General features: G+C 45.0%; 2 protein-coding genes across 2 annotated transcripts; both read left to right on the top strand.

The window, feature by feature from the left end:
• Positions 1–2696: 2696 nt before the first annotated feature.
• LOC133370343 (synapse differentiation-inducing gene protein 1-like) lies at positions 2697–5644 on the top strand. The gene is made up of 2 exons (XM_061596523.1): positions 2697–3271; positions 4572–5644. Exons 1-2 carry the CDS (start codon positions 2996–2998, stop codon positions 4743–4745), a joined length of 450 nt encoding a protein of 149 aa, XP_061452507.1. The 5' UTR covers positions 2697–2995; the 3' UTR covers positions 4746–5644.
• A 4462-nt stretch (positions 5645–10106) lies between these two features.
• Positions 10107–16961, top strand: LOC133370901 (proline-rich transmembrane protein 1-like). The gene is made up of 2 exons (XM_061597794.1): positions 10107–10738; positions 16551–16961. Exons 1-2 carry the CDS (start codon positions 10397–10399, stop codon positions 16719–16721), a joined length of 513 nt encoding a protein of 170 aa, XP_061453778.1. The 5' UTR covers positions 10107–10396; the 3' UTR covers positions 16722–16961.

The following is a 16961-nucleotide window of genomic DNA, read 5'->3' as shown; positions in this document are numbered from 1 at the left end:
AGTCTTTAAGAGATTGCCAAAGTTCAAAAGCAAGGATGCATACCAAATATCTGCTGGAAAAGGGTTCTAGAGCGTTTGACCGGTGACGCTAAATGCCCAACTTCTATTTTTTTTAATAATACTGTGGGAAATCACATTGTTGGAAAAGCTGTCTCATAAATTGTGATTAATTAAAAGAAAAAGAGAGAGGAGACCATTTTACTGTGGAGGGGAGGTATTTATAGCATAAAACCGCTGAAGACAATACTCAACAAGCTCCAAACCTCTTAAAATGTTATGGCTAGGAAGATCACCCAAACTGTTAATTATATATGCTATTGTATACTCCTTACCTTATGAGAAAGAGTTGTCATATTGTTACAATACATTAATGTCTCCACAACGGGAGGGAGGGAGCGTGTGTTGTGAGTTAAAAATGTGAGGGTGCACTGTTTAGGAATGGAAAGATCTATCAATTTCAGTTATCTCATTTTCTCATTTTTCCCAATCTTAAATTCAGTTTTCCATATTTCTGCAGCAATTTGCAATTTTTTTTTAAAAAAGTCCTCATGAAAATTGTCCAGCATTTGCGTGCTAATTTCTCCTAATAAATACATTTTTGTAGGCAGTTTTTGCAAGCCATTGTTCATCGTATAATGCATTTTTGCACACTATTTTCACTCATATATTCATTTTTATGTACTCTTTCCCCTAACATATGCATTCTTGTGGTGGGTGAACTGCATCACAAAATTCAAATAAGTGCAAGTTTTGAAGGATGTTTGTGTTTTGGTCCCAATGTTGTTTCAGAAAATGCAGATTTGATAGATTTGACATGAAATGCAAACTGAATTGAAATTCTTGCCCATCCCTAGTGCTGTTATATTATATGAACACGGAATAATAAATAAATAAATGTCTAACTTCTGGTTGAGGCCAGTCGGGTCTCTGTAACATGGAGGAAATTCACAATAAGTTGTGCTCATGATGGTATCAGGCTAGTTATATATGAACCCAGCAAAAGTTGCAGGGTGGAGATACTGCTTCATTTCCAGTCAGTGCATATCCTGTAACTTCTTGCAAAAGTCCTTTTACTTTTTGTACCACAACTGTTCCGGAGTGGTTTTTGTCAGATTTTTGTTGTGCCGTAGTGCAAGTGCGCCACTCAGAATAGCAATAATGTGGTAACACTGGAGAAGCATTGCAGAACAACTAATAAAGCAAAGGGATGTGTAGACAATCCAGGATAAATCCACTACTAATGCACTGTTATTGTGTCAATGATATGTTGCAGAACACACCCAGCCACCCAAAAAAGAAATACTGGAGGTGGCCAAAGATTACAAAATCCCCAATGTGGTGAGGAAAGAGAGGGAAGTCCTTGCCATTCAGAAGGCCATTGAGAGACAGCAATGGACCAATCTTCCTAACAAAAGGAAGGGAAATGTGGCCACTTTCCCAGGGCTCTTAAAGCAGTTTCCAGCAGCACATCTGCATCCCTTCACCTCTCCTGTCTGAAGTTCCAACATTACAACCACATGAATAAGGAGAGTTAAAAAAGCATGTCTCTATTTTCAGCTGTGAAATGGGGCAGGTTATGGTGTGCCAGTGTGCATAGGTGTGTTTGTCCATCCCCATAGGAAGGATAGGGATGGATGAATCTATCAATTCTGGTCCTCTCTGTTGCTCAGTTTTCCAATCTTAAAATTGCTTCTCCACATTTCTTCAGCAATTTTTTGTGAATCCTCATGAAATTTTATCAGCATTTAATGAGAATTTACGCTAATAAACACACTGTTATACGCAGTTTTGACTAACGTACATATTTTTTGCCAGCGATTTATCACAATATAATACCTTTTTGCATGTTGTTTTCACCAAAATGTGTGTTTTTGTGCACATTTAGATTAGATTAGATAGATAGATAGATAGATAGATAGATAGATAGATAGATAGATAGATAGATAGATAGATAGATAGATAGATAGATAGATAGATAGATAGACAGACGGACGGACGGACGGACGGACGGACGGACGGACGGACGGACGGACGGACGGACGGACGGACGGACGGACAGACAGACAGACAGACAGACAGACAGACAGACAGACAGACAGACAGACAGACAGACAGATAGATAGATAGATAGATAGATAGATAGATAGATAGATAGATAGATAGATAGATAGATAGATAGATAGATAGATAGATAGATAGATAGATAGATAGATAGATAGATAGATAACTGTTTTAAAAGTTGTTTTGGTGTATTTTAGGGTCTGCTTCTATGATGTTTTGATGTGTTTTTAGTGCTTCTGTTTGCCGCCCTGGGCTCCTGCTGGGAGGAAGGGCAGAATATAAATCAAATAATAAACAAATAAATAGATATAGATATATAGATATAGATGCATTTTTGTGCCTGTTGCTTGGTTGGAGAACAGCGCTGCAAAATTAGAACAAGAGCAAATTCTGAAGGACCGTTGTCTTTTGGTTTGTGCATTGGCTTGAAAAGTGTGAATCAAGTTAGTTCCAAGTGACAGTGCAGACAAAATTGCATTTCTCCTCCATTCCTGGAGAAGGCTGGGGAATATCAGACGCTTATTGGGGTTACAGCATCAGCCTGTTTGTCTGAGTTATTCATTGTCTAAGTCCTCATCTACCCACTCATTTGGGCGTGGAGGGGGGAGGGCTGCAATGTACAGTGAAGTTGTTTTGTCCAAGAGACAGAGCAATACACGAAGCTGCCCTAAAGCAGAGCAGGAAAGCTGAGCAGCCTGAGGTGTAAAGCAAGCACCCAGCCAAAAGATTCAGAGGGGCTGTCCTGGTACCACAGTAGGAGGAAGGCAAAGGGCAGGGAAAGGATTGATGGTGCAACCGAGGAGAGAAAGCAGGTCACCCAGCAGCTCATCAGGGTAGCCAAAAAGGCAGAAAAGTGAAATACTAAGAGAAAAGCAGATTCTGCCCTATCAAAACAGCAAAGAAGAGAGGGGAAGAACGGAAGCAGACCTGCACCATGAGCACCATCAAATATGAGAGGATGGACAATGAAGTTCCTGCCATTCAGAGTCCACCCCCCTATTCTGAAAAACAGCCCGATGCAGAGTCTCCCCCTATGCCGCACCAGAACCAACCTTATTATAGTCCATATAGTGGAGCGCAACCTCTGCAGACCAACTTCGTTGCAACTGTCCGGTCCACCAGTGAACCTGATTACCTGGCCTACTCCATATTCACAATGCTTTGCTGTTGCCTACCACTGGGCGCTGCTGCCGTTGCTTACTCGACACAGGTGAGAGTGGGTATGTGGACAGCTGTATGGAAGAAAGAGACTGAAAGGGCTGGGACACATCCCTGTGCAAACATCTAATAGTGGAGATGGTGAGACTTGCAACATGATCCTTGGTATGGTAGTGCTCACCCCACTTATTGGGGGGAGAGACAGATGTGGAGTGAGAATAACAGAGGACAGAAGGGACTCAGCCCCCTTACCTTTTTTATCAGGTTCCCCTTAGCAACAGTTCTTAGAAAACTACAATGTGAGAGTTTGATTAAAACTGGTGGATAGGGGGAATTAGGACCTCTGGATTTCATCACGAGCGCCTTCCCTCCAGCATCAGGTTTTGCCGCCCTGGGCTCCCACTGGCAAGAAGGGTGGGATATAAACCTAATTCATCATCATCATCATTCAAGCCCTGGTGTGGTGTGCACTTCCCTGCCACAGGGAAAGGAGCCACAAAAGGGGAAAGAATGATATTGTGGTTGAAAAAAGAGCAGGTTTGCTAAGGCATATGTTACGTACCCTGCGGAATGAGTAAGTTCCAGGGGATGAGTAGTTAACAGGGCCGGCCTTACCATTAGACAGAGTGAGGCAGCTGCCTCAAGTGGCAGATGTGGAAGGCAACAGCTCCCTCCCCTGTTTCCTCTGAGACCCCAGGTGGAAGACAGAGTGCAATGGCCAGTGTGCAAGTAAGATTCTACTGCCCATCCAGTTGGATTCTATACATGGAGTGGATGGGGGCCATCTTGTCCTCAGCCTCAAGCAGCAAAATGTCTTGGTCCAGCTCTGGGAGCTGTGTCAGTCTGTTGCGGCAAGACCAAGAGAGAGTCTCATGGCCACTTAAAAAGACAAACACATTTATGGTGGCATCTGTTTATACAGAATAGAGCCTCCTTCAGTGCTTTATCTGAGCCACAGCACGCCACCATTGAACTATGGAATCCAAACATTGTTTTGGATGTTTGCCTGAGTTTTGCTGATATGGTTGTTTACTGCAACTGGGAGTGCGGATGAATCAGGCTACCATTTAACAAGAGGTATCTTAACACAAGACTTCTGCACATTATCACTTGGCAAGATGATTGTCTGGAACATTCTGTCAAGCAGCCAGGAGAATTGTACCCCTTCCTTGTACAGTATCTTTGGATCAGGGGCTTGGCGTGATGTCACAGATGAGCAGTAGTTCACCACACACTATAGTAAGTTACCACTTAGTATATAGATGTCTGGTTTCTATGCACATCAAGGAAGAGAAAAGGGGTCAAACTGAACAATGCTCTCCTGATCCAGTTAATTGTCTCTTTCTCTGCAGACCCGATTAGCCAACCGTGATGGAAATAGCATAGCTGCTCGGCGAAGCTCCAGGCTTGCACTCACACTGTCTCACTCAGCACTTGGGGTGGGGCTTGGGCTCTTGATTCTGTATATCATCTTTTGGATAACCACTTCTCAGCAGGTATTCGAAGATCCACTGAACAGTCCCTGAGGATGCACAATGGGATGTCCATATCTGGCTGACCCAGATACCCACGTCTGGATTGAAATCATGCTCTTTGAATCATTCTCTAAAGGGACATACTCTGAGCTGGGTCACATCTGCATGCACATCATGAGTTTTCTGTACACTTGTTCTAACTATTGATAGATTTGCAATGATCCCAAGTGATGAACATCATCTGTGATTCAGCTCTGGGAGACCCCAATGTCCCAAACTGAAACTGACAGACAAATTGATGGGTGCCATGGATCAAACAGGAAAAATTGGGTCCTTTGATGGCTGAACAATGTCCATATTCGTTGTTCTGTTATTGCCATTGATTAAAAATCACAATCCATCCCCTTAAAGTCATGAGATGCATTTAGGTCAGTGTTCTTCAACCTTGGGTCCACAGATATTGTTGGATTACAGCTCTCATCATCTCCAACCAAGGATGACGGGAGTTGTAGTCCATCAATATATGGGGACCCAAAGTTGAAAAACACTGGTTGAGAATGTCTCCTGCAAGGAGTACCTCTCCTTTCTCATTCTCCCAACTAGATTTCTTTCAGTTTCCAAAGTGTTCCAGGTCTTGTCCCCCTTGTCTGCTCTCTTTTCTGATCCTCTTATCAGTGCTCCCCGGCTTCCCTAGGTCTGCTGTCCATACTGTTCAACATTTCACAAATAAAAACAGGGGCATGCTTGTAACAGCCCAGTTGTCATAACACAAATTTCAGCCCCAGCCCTGGCCCCCATCTGACCCCATTCCACATTGCTCTACTTGCTCTGCTCCTTGCTCCTTTATCCCAAAATAGCCTCTTTGTGTTTTTGATGCTTGAAGGCATTTGTAAGCTGCTTGGAAAGCCCTTTGGGGCAAAATAAACAACAGGCAATCCTGGTGATTTCAAGGTCTATTTGCTGTGTCTTTTCACTAAACTGCTTTGGGTTCCCACATTGAGAAAGGAAAGTGGGATAAATGTTCTAGAAATAAATAGGATCTGGTAAAGCCACCGTGGATCTGTCCAGAAAAGGGCTATGCTGAGCATTTCTTCCCTGTGGTTGCTTGGTTTTTACTATTCACCATCAATGGCTTAGCATAGAAATGGTATCAAAGGGAAGAGAAAATTCTGGTGACATTTTCATGGGTGGGATGTGAGTTTTTTTGCAGCGTGTACCTTACTTTTGAGGTGGCTGAAGGGTTTTGTTAGTATCCTTTCTCTCATTCTACAAATTGTCTCTCTGGTGGTCGACATTCTGCAGCTTTCCCGGCTGCCTATATTTCTGGAAAACCCCACATACATTGATGCTTAAGGAAAATGGCAGGATGGGGAGGGGATAAGGTGGAGGGAGAGCTCTGTTGTGACTCCAAGGAATAACAGAGGGAAAGTGATTCCCTTTCTTTCTCCCCAAAATCATCTCTGAAGGTGCCTGGCACAAAAGCCTCCAGACCTCTTTGCCTGTGGGCACACTAGTCGCTTCAAAAGCAACGAGAATGGCTTTTCTGGCTGTGTTGTGAAGTGACTCTGCCCTCTGCTGGGCACACCTCCCTTCCCCACTGCTGACTTCAGACTTTTCAGGACTGCCCACAGCTGAGTGTTGGGCCAATCCCTGTCTCTGCCTGAGCCTGCAGCAAAACATTTCCATTGCCCACACGTGGAAGGCAAACAGCTTGATCTACCAATCAGCTGAGAAATCTGTCTGAAGCTGATTTTTTTTAAAAAAAACACTCAAGATTATCCAACCAGGTTTTAGAGTAAAAAGGGGCAGAGTTTGACTAGCATCATGTGCCCCCATTTTCAGATTAAGGAAGTGGAGACACACTGGAACCGGCACAACAGTAAATGTGTCTCTACCCCTTGTCTGCAGTTTGGTAGGTTTCTTCCTGGGGCACTTCTCTTATGTCTGTTAGATTCAGGATTACCTACAAAACACATGGGGAGATAAAGCGGTTCCTTTTTATGCATCCCCAAACTGCAATGGCTGCCCTTGCAGGAAAACCATTGCAGCTATACTTCTGAAATTTGGCAGGACTCGTGTCCTCAGAAGGGGCTACCTTGCCTATCATCCAGTAGAGTTGAAAAATTAAAAATATAGAGATTTTTCCTTTTTTAAAAAAAGAAAATCCAACTGCAAAGGTGCACAGCACAAAGCCTATTTACCTGGGCTTAGTTGCCAGTAATTTGGCAGGCTTTATCCACTCGAGAGAGGCTACCATACCTGCAAATTTCATCCACTTCTGTCAGAAGGAATAAACATTACTGCTTTTGTGATATGGGGAGGGGAAACAAAGTGGACTTGCAAGGACCCATGTCAAATTGGACAGACTGCAAAAGCACTTCAGGATAAGGCAGGCTATTTTACCACACAACAATTCTGGATCCAAACCAATCTTTTGACAGGTGCACACCCCTAGTCATTATGGATATGTTAAGAAGAGCCTCATTGCATCAGATTTGCTATATCAAGGGCCTTCTAGCCCAAACACATCTGTAGGGATGGAAGGAGCCAATCCCCCCAAATTAGCACAATCCCCAGATTCCCAGCCTTCATTTTTTTAAAAAAAAGTTTCTATCATTTGTCAAACCTGAACTGAGGCAAAACGTGCAAGAACTATTCATCTCTGTTCCTGCCTTCAAGAATTTTTACCCATTGAACTAAGTCATAGCAACAGCTGACATTTAGAAAAGGAGATCTGGTCAATCTAGAGAAGGCTAGAGTGACACATCCATTACCCTCGACTTTAGAGAAGGAACTTCTTGGTACGTTTTTAAGCCTTTTGTGCTGTTTTTTTCTGGTGGTGAATCACAACTGAGGTATCCAAGATTTTACCGTAGCTGTGAACGGGAAATAGCGTTTCGACTCAAAAACAAAACATTACAGCAAAGACCAAAGGTCATTATGTTTCTAAGTCAAGTCTTAACATCATACCTAAAAAAGTCTTGTTTGTCCTGAGGTTGTAAAAAAAAAAAATTAAACCATCTGCATCATTGTTATACCAATATTGTAGGGAGGGAAGGCCACATGACTGAGGGAGCATTACCCAAGCTTTGCAAAGTAACCCACTGTTACTATACCCATTATACTGAGGGGGCAGGGAAGAGTAGAGTATGACAACCCTAATGTGTAGTCCAGTGTTATTGTCTTGATATGTTGAGATATTGTTGCTGTTTGGGGAGGGAAAGGCAGTGGGAGGGGGGCTGTGAAGTTAACTGTAGCAGCACTGCAATTAATTCAGGGCTGGAGGGAGTGAAGTGAGCCAGGGAAAGAACTGAGGGTGTCAGCAATGAGTGGAAAGATGTGGTCTGGATGCCAGGCCTACTCACTGAGGGAAAAAATATATGTGTAGACCTGGAATACAAGTTTCTTAGAGGCCAAGTCTACCCATGCTTCACCATTGCTCAGTGGCCAGCTGTACCAGAAATGGTAGACCACCAATGCTAGTTATGTATGTTTTTTGTTTGTTTATCTGGAGTATTTACTTTCTCACCCATTCACCCCCCAAGAAAATTCTTGTCGTTGCCCATATACCAGCCCTGCTTTTTTTTTCTCCCACAACTTGACCAGACAGAAGCTTCTAGAAGTTCACAAGCAGGGCATGAAGGCAACAATCTTCTCCTCACTGCAACCTGTCTTCTGCAATATACTGCCTCTACATACGGTCTCTAGATGGTCATAGGAACATAGGATGCTGCCTTATATTCAATCAGACCATTGGTCCATCTAACTCAGCATTGTCTACAATAACTGCCAGTGGTTACAGGCAGGGGAAATTCTCAGCCCTTACCTGGAGATGCAAGGGATTGAACCTGGGACCTTCTACATGCAAAGCAGATGCTCTACCACTGAACTCCTGCCATCTCCTGGGTGGGTGGGTGGGTGGGTGCATCTTGCCTGTAGTGCACAGGTATGTAAACATATGTGCATGAACATTAAAGCTTCATGGAATGGGCAGGCTGCCATTTTGTACACTACAGTTGCTGAGGGATGGTTCTGAACAGTTACTATTGTTGTACAATTATGTATTTTTCTCATATGTGCTTAAACAATATCTCCACACTGCCCTCTTGGCATTTTTCCAACCAATGGAGAGTCAATGAATATAGATAATGTCTATGAATACAGCAAACCAGGACATCAATACTGAGTAGCACAGGTGGTGAGGGTTTCAAGGTTATTCTTGGCGTGGTTGTGCTCACCCCACTTCTCCAAAAGGTGAGACGTTCATGGAGAAGTTACCTAACTTTTGGTTCTTTTTGGAAGATCGTTTGGGACTCATGGGTGCTGTGTAATATTTGTATTTATTCACAAATATACAGATTAAGTATAGGTGGTAGCACAGCTTAAACACTCCAATTGAAAGCCAAAGTCCACTGCTCCCACAGCAGATCTCCCAGGAGACAGCAGACGCTTACAGAGCCCAGAGATATCTCTGTCTTCAGGTGCTCCGAGATGGTCACTATTTTCAGATATCGCAAACATACGTTAGATAATGGAACGGAGCAAGGAATTTCAGAAGGAAATCACCTTGTGCTTTATAGATTACAGCAAAGCCTTTGATTCTGTAGACCATGAAAAACCATGGAATGCTTTAAAAGAAATGGGGGTGCCACAGCATCTGATTGTCCTGATGCACAACCTATACTCTGGACAAGAGGCTACTGTAAGGACAGAATATGGAGAAACTGATTGGTTCCCAATCGGGAAGGGTGTGAGACAGGGGTATATTTTATCACCCTATTTGTTTAATCTATATGCAGAATATATCATACAGAAAGTGGGATTGGACCAAGATGGAGGTGTGAAAATTGGAGGGAGAAATATCAATAATTTAAGATATGGAGACAATACCACACTACTAGCAGAAACCAGTAATGATTTGAAATGAATGCTGAGAACAAATTAAACCAGAACTATCACAAGAAGCTAAAATGATGAAACTGAGGTTATCATACCATGAGAAGACATGATTCACTAGAAAAGACAATAATGCTGGGAAAAACAGAAGGGAGTAGAAAAAGAGGAAGTCCAAACAAGAGATGGATTCCATAAACGAAGATGCAGACCTGAACTTACAAGATCTGAAAAGGGTGGTTTACAACAAATGCTATTGGAGGTTGCTGATTCATAGGGTCGCCATAAGTCATAATCGACTTGAAGGCACAAGACAACAACAAGAGCATTTGAAACATTTCTCTGTCTGCAGCTGTGAAATGCTGCAGCGTGGGCGTGTGCCTGCATGCATGTGTATCCATCCAACTGCACAGAAAAGAGGAAGAAAATAAAAGCCACACTCAGTGTCAACCTGGCCGGTTTGGGTTACTCATTACCAAATTCCTCCTTCCCACCCACTTATTCGTCTGGGATGCAAGACCCAGCAGAGTCATTCTGTTCCAGAGCTAGAGCAGTCCCTTGGGGTTATAGAACAGGGCAGCCTGCATTATAGAGGAAGCAGCCAGAGAAAAGTAGTTAAAAGTTTACAGGAGCAGGAGGAGGAGGCGAGGGGTAGGGGGAAAGGACTGAAGGTGCTGCCAAGGGGAGGAAGAGCAGAGCATCCAGCCGCTAATCAGGACAGGCGAGGAGGACTCTGAAAACTAAAGGAAGGAGAGACTGCTCTCGCAGAACACCTAAGAGGAAACAAAGGAAGAGAACAGGGCTGCACTATGAGCGACCATGAGAAGCTGAAAGACGATGCCCCCTATGCTCCGCATCCACCCCCCTACTCTGAAAAACAGCCCCACAGAGAGCTAGATCCGACTAAACCTCTGGTTGGACCAGCACCCAGCCTGAGCAACAGGCAACCGATCCCTGTGCCATCCCAGTACCAACATTATGGTGCAGTTGGCGCAGGATCCTACCAAGATCCCATCCTTCAACCTCCGCAGATCACTGTCATCAGACGTGGCCCGCCCACCCATGAACCTGACTACCTGCCCTACTCCATCTTTACCATGCTTTGCTGTTGCCTACCCCTGGGTATCGCTGCCTTGGTTTACTCTATACAGGTGAGTTTCCCCCATCCCTCCCTTCCTCTCTCTCTTTTTCTTGGGGGAGGGGGGTGAGATGACAACAGGGGGGCCAAGAGAACCCATTCCATTTTCTGACTGCAACTGCTTTTAGAAGCTAGAGGGTGGGCAATGATGTAGCTAAAATTGGGGGGAGCCAGGGCTTCTAGATTTCTGGCTTTGGGGGACCCTTTCCACTCATAGTTCAAACAATGGCTCTGTGTTACAGGGAAGGAGGTCAATAAGGGGGGGGAGGATAGAGCACAAAGTGGGTGGCTGCTGCAGGGAGAAGAGCATATGGGGATCACAAAGATGTAGTTATGCTCTGTGCTCAGGCGAGGTGAGTCAAAACTCAGGCAAGGGGGCAGGGTGAGGTTCCAGCTGGGGGTCAGCAGACCAATGGCAAGAGTAGGAGTAGCCATGGCAGCTGATACTTACTGGGGCTGGTAGGGCAGAAAGCAGAGAGGGACTCAGTAGGTGACCCAGTAGACACACAGTAGGCAGAGCCAAAGCCAATGAGAGGCAGGGCCAACTCATTCTACCTTTGATCCCATTCTCCTCTCTGCTGAGCCCTAGAAGGGCAACACTGAGAGGGAGGCAACAGAGGAGGAAGCTGGCAGCCAGGGCCACCCCTTAGACTGGGAGGCAGGTGGGTGCTGACTGAGGTTAATAGGACAGCACTGGCCTCCATTAGCCCTACCAGTCTCCACAGGCATGTGGGGCCACATTCACATCATACATTTATTCCTCGGTTATTCCACTTTAAACAGGCATGGCTTCCCCCAAAGAATCCTGGGAAGTATAGTTTGTGAAGGATGCTGAGCGCTGTTGGAAAACTCCTATTTCCCTCACAGAGCAACAGTTGCCAGAGTGCTTTACAGTCAAGCCCTCTTCCCAGAGAACACTGAGGATTGGGCCTCTGTGAGGAGAATAAGGGTCCCCTAACAACTCTTGCCAGCCTTCACAAAATGACACTTCCCAGGATTCTTTGGGGGAAGCCATGACTGTTTGAAGTGGAATAATAGTAGAATAAATGTATGGTGTGGATGTGGTCTAAGAGGGTTCCAGCTGAATGCAAGGTCTCAGCCTGATCTCTATAACCACAAAGTCTGAACTCTATAGCCACAAAGCTCCTGCCGTCCTGGGCTCCTTCTGGGAGGGAGGCAGGCAGGGAGGCAGGGAGGCAGGGAGGCAGGGAGGGAGGGAGGGAGGGAGGGATAGATGGATAGATGGATAGATGGATGGATGGATAGATGGATAGATGGATGGATGGATGGATGGATGGATGGATGGATGGATGGATGGATGGATGGATGGATGGATGGATAGATGGATAGATGGATAGATGGATAGATGGATAGATGGATAGATGGATAGATGGATAGATGGATAGATGGATAGATGGATAGATGGATAGATGGATAGATGGATAGATGGATAGATGGATGGATAGATGGATAGATGGATAGATGGATAGATGGATAGATGGATAGATGGATAGATGGATAGATGGATAGATAGATAGATAGATAGATAGATAGATAGATAGATAGATAGATAGATAGATAGATAGATAGATAGATAGATAGATAAGATAAGATAAGATAGAGAAGCTTCAGCAGGGAACAAACTGGGCTCTTGCTGGAAGGAAGGGCAGGATATACATCAAATAATAAATAATCAACTTAGCCTTGTATAGGAGCCACAGCAGCATAGCTGCCTACACTCATACCAGAAATTGTTTTGCTTAAAGGGTCCCAGTCTCTTGCTGCAATGGAGTGTGGAATCTCTGGTTGTACTGGGTCCTCCATAGAGTCTTCCAAGTCCGAGGATGTCAGCGCCACATCCTCTGGCTTGGGGAGACACTAGCCCTGCAGGCTCCTCAGGTAGCAATGTTTCTGGGGTGCGCCCTGCGTGCCGTTCTCCTTCTGTTTCAGGATCCTCCGGTTCATCACCTGAACAAGCTTCAGAGTCCTGGCCCCTGACAGGTGCACGATTCACTTACTCTTAGGTAGTAGCTTCCAGAGAGGTAGCTGTGTTAACCTGTTGCAGCAAAACAAGAAAGAGTCGCTTACCACCTTCAAGGGAAATGGATCTGTTGTGACATTCGTCTTCGTGAACTAGAGCCCCCCTTCCGTGTTCTTTCTGAGCTATGACAGGCCACCATTGAAATCTGGAATCCAAACATTGCTTTGGATGATCCTGCAGGGATGGGGAAGAAATTTGATTCAGTTCATTTTTAAAGGCAAATCTACCAAATCTGCACTTTCGCAACCAATATGAAAACAGAAGCACAGCCATCCTTCGAAATCCGCACTTCTCCAAATTTTGCAGTACAGTTCTCCAGGCGAGTAATGTATATAAAAATGCATATTACTAGGGAAAGGCACATACTGGTGGAAATAACATGCAAAATGCATTATTTTAGAGGAAATTGCTTTGTAAAAATACGCATATTATGAGAAATTTGCCCTAAATCGCTGGTGGATTTTCATGAGGACTTCAAAAAAAAAAAAAAATGCAAGATGATGTGGAAATGTGCAGTACTGAGTTTCAGACTGGAAAAATGAGAAACTGTGGAAAAAAATGAAATTGCTAGATCCACCCATCCCTATTTGGATGTTACATCTGTCTGGGGTTTTGCTGATGTGGAATCGTCATTTTTATGGTAACTGAGAGTTTGGATGAATCAGGCAACCCTTTAATAACAAGCAACTTACCATAGCATTGGTGCATGTTATCACTTAGCAAGATGATCATCTGTAACATCCTTTCATGCAGCAAGGAGAATTGTACTCCTTCCTTGTACCTTTAGGTACTGGCCTCCACTTGGCACAATGTTACAGATAAGCAACTTACCAAATGCAGTTTGTGGTGCTTAAAAAGTAACACAGATAACTACATTTCCTTCTGTCGCACACAGGGATGTAGTTGTCTGGGGTCTCGGGGTGGTGGTCTTAGACCTCTTACTTTTTTGGGAGAAGTCCCAGCAGGGTCCCTATGTCTCCAGCATCCTACAAGCCAATTAGCATGAAATGGGAGAGTGTTGGCCACTGAGAAGAGTCTTCTAACATGCTTCTTTTTTTTCCTTTCCTGCTGACTGGAGCCAATCAGATTGAAAGGAAGTGAGTCAGCCACTGAGAAGACTCTTCTCAGTAGTGAACACTCTCCCCTTTCATGCTGTTTGGTTCCTAGGGACTTAAGTTGTTGTGGGAGAAAGCATTTACAAGGATCTCTTTCCCAATCCAGCAGCACAAAAAAGTAGGGGAGGGGTTTGGCTGTGACTATCATGAAGGGACCCTGCACTTCTGAATTTGCCACTGCACTACTGGTCACACACATAAAGGAAGAAAGAAAGGGACAGATTGCATGATCTACCCTGTTCTGGCTGGTCACATGGAAGGGACAGAGAGCACAGTTTCCTCAGGTACCCATTGCCCCTGCTGTGCCTCCAACAACCTTGCACTCACCTAGAGATGTAAGGTTCACATGCTACAGGGATAAGGAACCATTGTGGACCACAATTCGCAGTCTCCCTCATCATTGGCCATGCTTGCTGGGGCTGATGGGAGTTGGAGTCCAATAACATCTAGAGGTCCACAGGTTCCCCCATCCCTGGCAGAAGAAAAATAACCCGGAATGTGCAAAATCTAATGAGCATTTGGCTAAAATCATGCAATCCATTCTTGAAATACAATCAGAGTGATTTGAGCCCATGCACTTTTGATTTATGTCCAATAGGCTAGGACAATTATTTTGCTGAATACTGTCCTATGTATATTTGTTTTTAATAGTTCGGTGGAGTTAAACTGTGTTTATCAACATTTCTATTATGTGCATCACTTAGAGAGCTCTTTGAGTAAACCTGAAACTGCCTTGGTCACCCTGGTTGATGACTTTTGTCAGGAGAGAGATAGGGGGAATGTGACCCTGCTCATTCTCCTTGATCTCTCCACAGCATTTGATACTGTTGACCATGGTATCCTTCTGGAAAGTCTCAAGGAGGTGGGGATTGTGGGCACCATGCTTGAGTGGTTCCACTCATACCTCCAGAGCTGCTTCCAAAAAGTAGTTATGGGAGGCTACTGTTCAGCACTGTGGGAATTATCCTTTGGTGTTCTGCAGGGTTCCATCTTGTCCCCCATGCTATTTAACATCTATATGAAGCCACTGGGAGCTGTCATCAGGAGATTTGGAGTGAGGTGCCATCAATATGCAGATGACACCCAGCTCTACCTCTCTATTTCATCTAAATCAGGAGAGGCAGTTGAGGTGTTGAACCAGTGCTTGGAGGTAGTGATGGACTGGATGTGGGCCAATAAATTGAGGCTGAATCCTGTAGAGACAGAGGTGTGTCCAGAGTTCCCATGTCCAGGAGTTGGGAAGATGGCTTGTTCTGCATAGGGTTCCTCTTTCCTTGAAGGAGCAGGTCTGCAGCCTGTGGGTACTCCTGGATCCAACACTGTCACTAGAGGTTCAGGTGACCTCAGTGGCTAGGAGTGCCTTTTTCCAGCTCCAGCTGGTTCACCAGCTTCAGCCCCTTTTGGACAGAGGAGACTTGGCCACAGTGCTCCATGCTCCAGTAAGTTCCACCCTGGATTATTGCAATGCCCTCTATGTGGGGCTGCTCTTGAAGATGACTTGGAAACTTCAACTGGTCTAAAATGCAGCAGCCAGATGACTGGCTGGGGTTCCCTTTAGAACTCATATGACCCCTGTTTTAAAACAGCTGCATTGGTTGCTAGTTCATTTCTGGGCCCAGTTCAAGGTGTTCACGTTAGTGTTTAAAGCCCTAAATGACTTAGGTCCCAAATATCTGAAAGACCGCCTCCTTCCCTACAGATCCTCTTGGGGGTTGAGATCCACAGAGGGGGCCCTTTTGGTAGTTCTGCCACCCTCAGAAGTTTGGGGGGCACCTGGGACAGGGCATTCTCTGTGGCAACCCGTAAGCTGTAGAACTCCCTCCCCACCGAGGTCCATCTGGCAACTTCATTGTACAATTTTGGGCAAATGCTGCAGACACACCTCTTTAGTCTGGCCTTCAACACTTGAGATGTATATTTTTAGGACCCACCATATTCTCTGTGATGTTGTTTAGGTTGTTTTTAACTGTTTTTAATTATATGGTTTAAAATTTTTGTAACCCACTCTGGGATCTCTGGGTAATAAATTCTAATAAGAAGAACTTCCTCCTTCAGCTCTATGTACATTTTAAGGGATAAAAAGGTAACCACTCTCACACTGGATGACCAAGGAGAGAGTGAGGGGTGTTGGCAGGGCTGGCGCCAGAGGGCGGCCAAGTTAGGCCCTGGGTGAGGGCCCCTAAAGAGCCCCTCCTTAGGGTGGGTGAGTAGCACTCCCTTCTGCGATCCACAGTGCGGATCTTGGAAGGGAGCACTTCCCACCCACCTTAAGGAGGGGCCTTTCAGGGAGAGGTAGGTGGGGCATGCATGTGTACATGCATGTGTGTGCTGGGGCCCAGGGCAGGTTGGGGCCCAAGGGCCCCGGCATGCCTGGTGCTGGCCCTGGGTGTTGGTGTGCTCAGAGGCTTTATGGGTGCCAGGGGAAGACTTCAAAGGTGCCATTGCACCCATAGGGTCTAAAGTGGTGATGCCTAGATGAAGCAGTTTATAAATCTTTCTAAATAAAAATAAAATGCTGATAACTACTTTGCTGCCCATGACAATAGGATTCTTTGTTAGCCAACACAAGGACAGCTATTGTTCAACTGCTCAGGACCACCCACTTCTGCAGATGTTCTCCAGTTGCATTTGTTTTCACAGATCCGTCACCTGTTACTCTTTCTCCACAGACTCGAGAAGCTAACCACAATGGAGATCTTGTGGCTGCTCAGCGAGCCTCCAGGGTGGCACGTACCTTGGCCAACACAGCCCTCGGGGTGGGGATCATCTGCACCATTGCGTACATCATCATACTGGCATGCCTGTATAGCCACATAAAAAATCAACCACCGCACAACTGAGGATTCACTACACAGGATTCATGCCCTCCCTTCATAGTTTCAGCCAGTCAAGAGGTGGCTCTGCATGTGATTGGCTCTGGTTCCACCTAGTGCTGGTCCTCCTGCCTTCCACCCCACCACTCCCAATAAGCCCAAGCCACCACTGCATGTTTTGTGTGTATTTTCTGTGAACTGCTTTGGTTTTCCACCTTGGGAAAGGAAAGTGGGATAAATGCGTTTGAAATAAAATGAATGAATAAA

Source organism: Rhineura floridana, chromosome 15 (assembly GCF_030035675.1).
Source record: "Rhineura floridana isolate rRhiFlo1 chromosome 15, rRhiFlo1.hap2, whole genome shotgun sequence".
Lineage (NCBI taxonomy): Eukaryota > Metazoa > Chordata > Lepidosauria > Squamata > Rhineuridae > Rhineura > Rhineura floridana.
Note: the sequence above shows the minus strand (reverse complement) of the source record. Positions and strands in the feature narration are given on the sequence as shown.

What these genes read in the sequence shown, in the direction of transcription:
- LOC133370343 (XM_061596523.1), top strand. Translation starts at nt 2,996, where the DNA reads ATGAGCACCATCAAATATGAGAGGATGGACAATGAAGTTCCTGCCATT. An exon ending in CCGTTGCTTACTCGACACAG is followed by an intron (nt 3,272 to 4,571) that starts GTGAGAGTGGGT and finishes CTTTCTCTGCAG; the next exon opens with ACCCGATTAGCCAACCGTGA.
- LOC133370901 (XM_061597794.1), top strand. Translation starts at nt 10,397, where the DNA reads ATGAGCGACCATGAGAAGCTGAAAGACGATGCCCCCTATGCTCCGCAT. An exon ending in CCTTGGTTTACTCTATACAG is followed by an intron (nt 10,739 to 16,550) that starts GTGAGTTTCCCC and finishes CTTTCTCCACAG; the next exon opens with ACTCGAGAAGCTAACCACAA.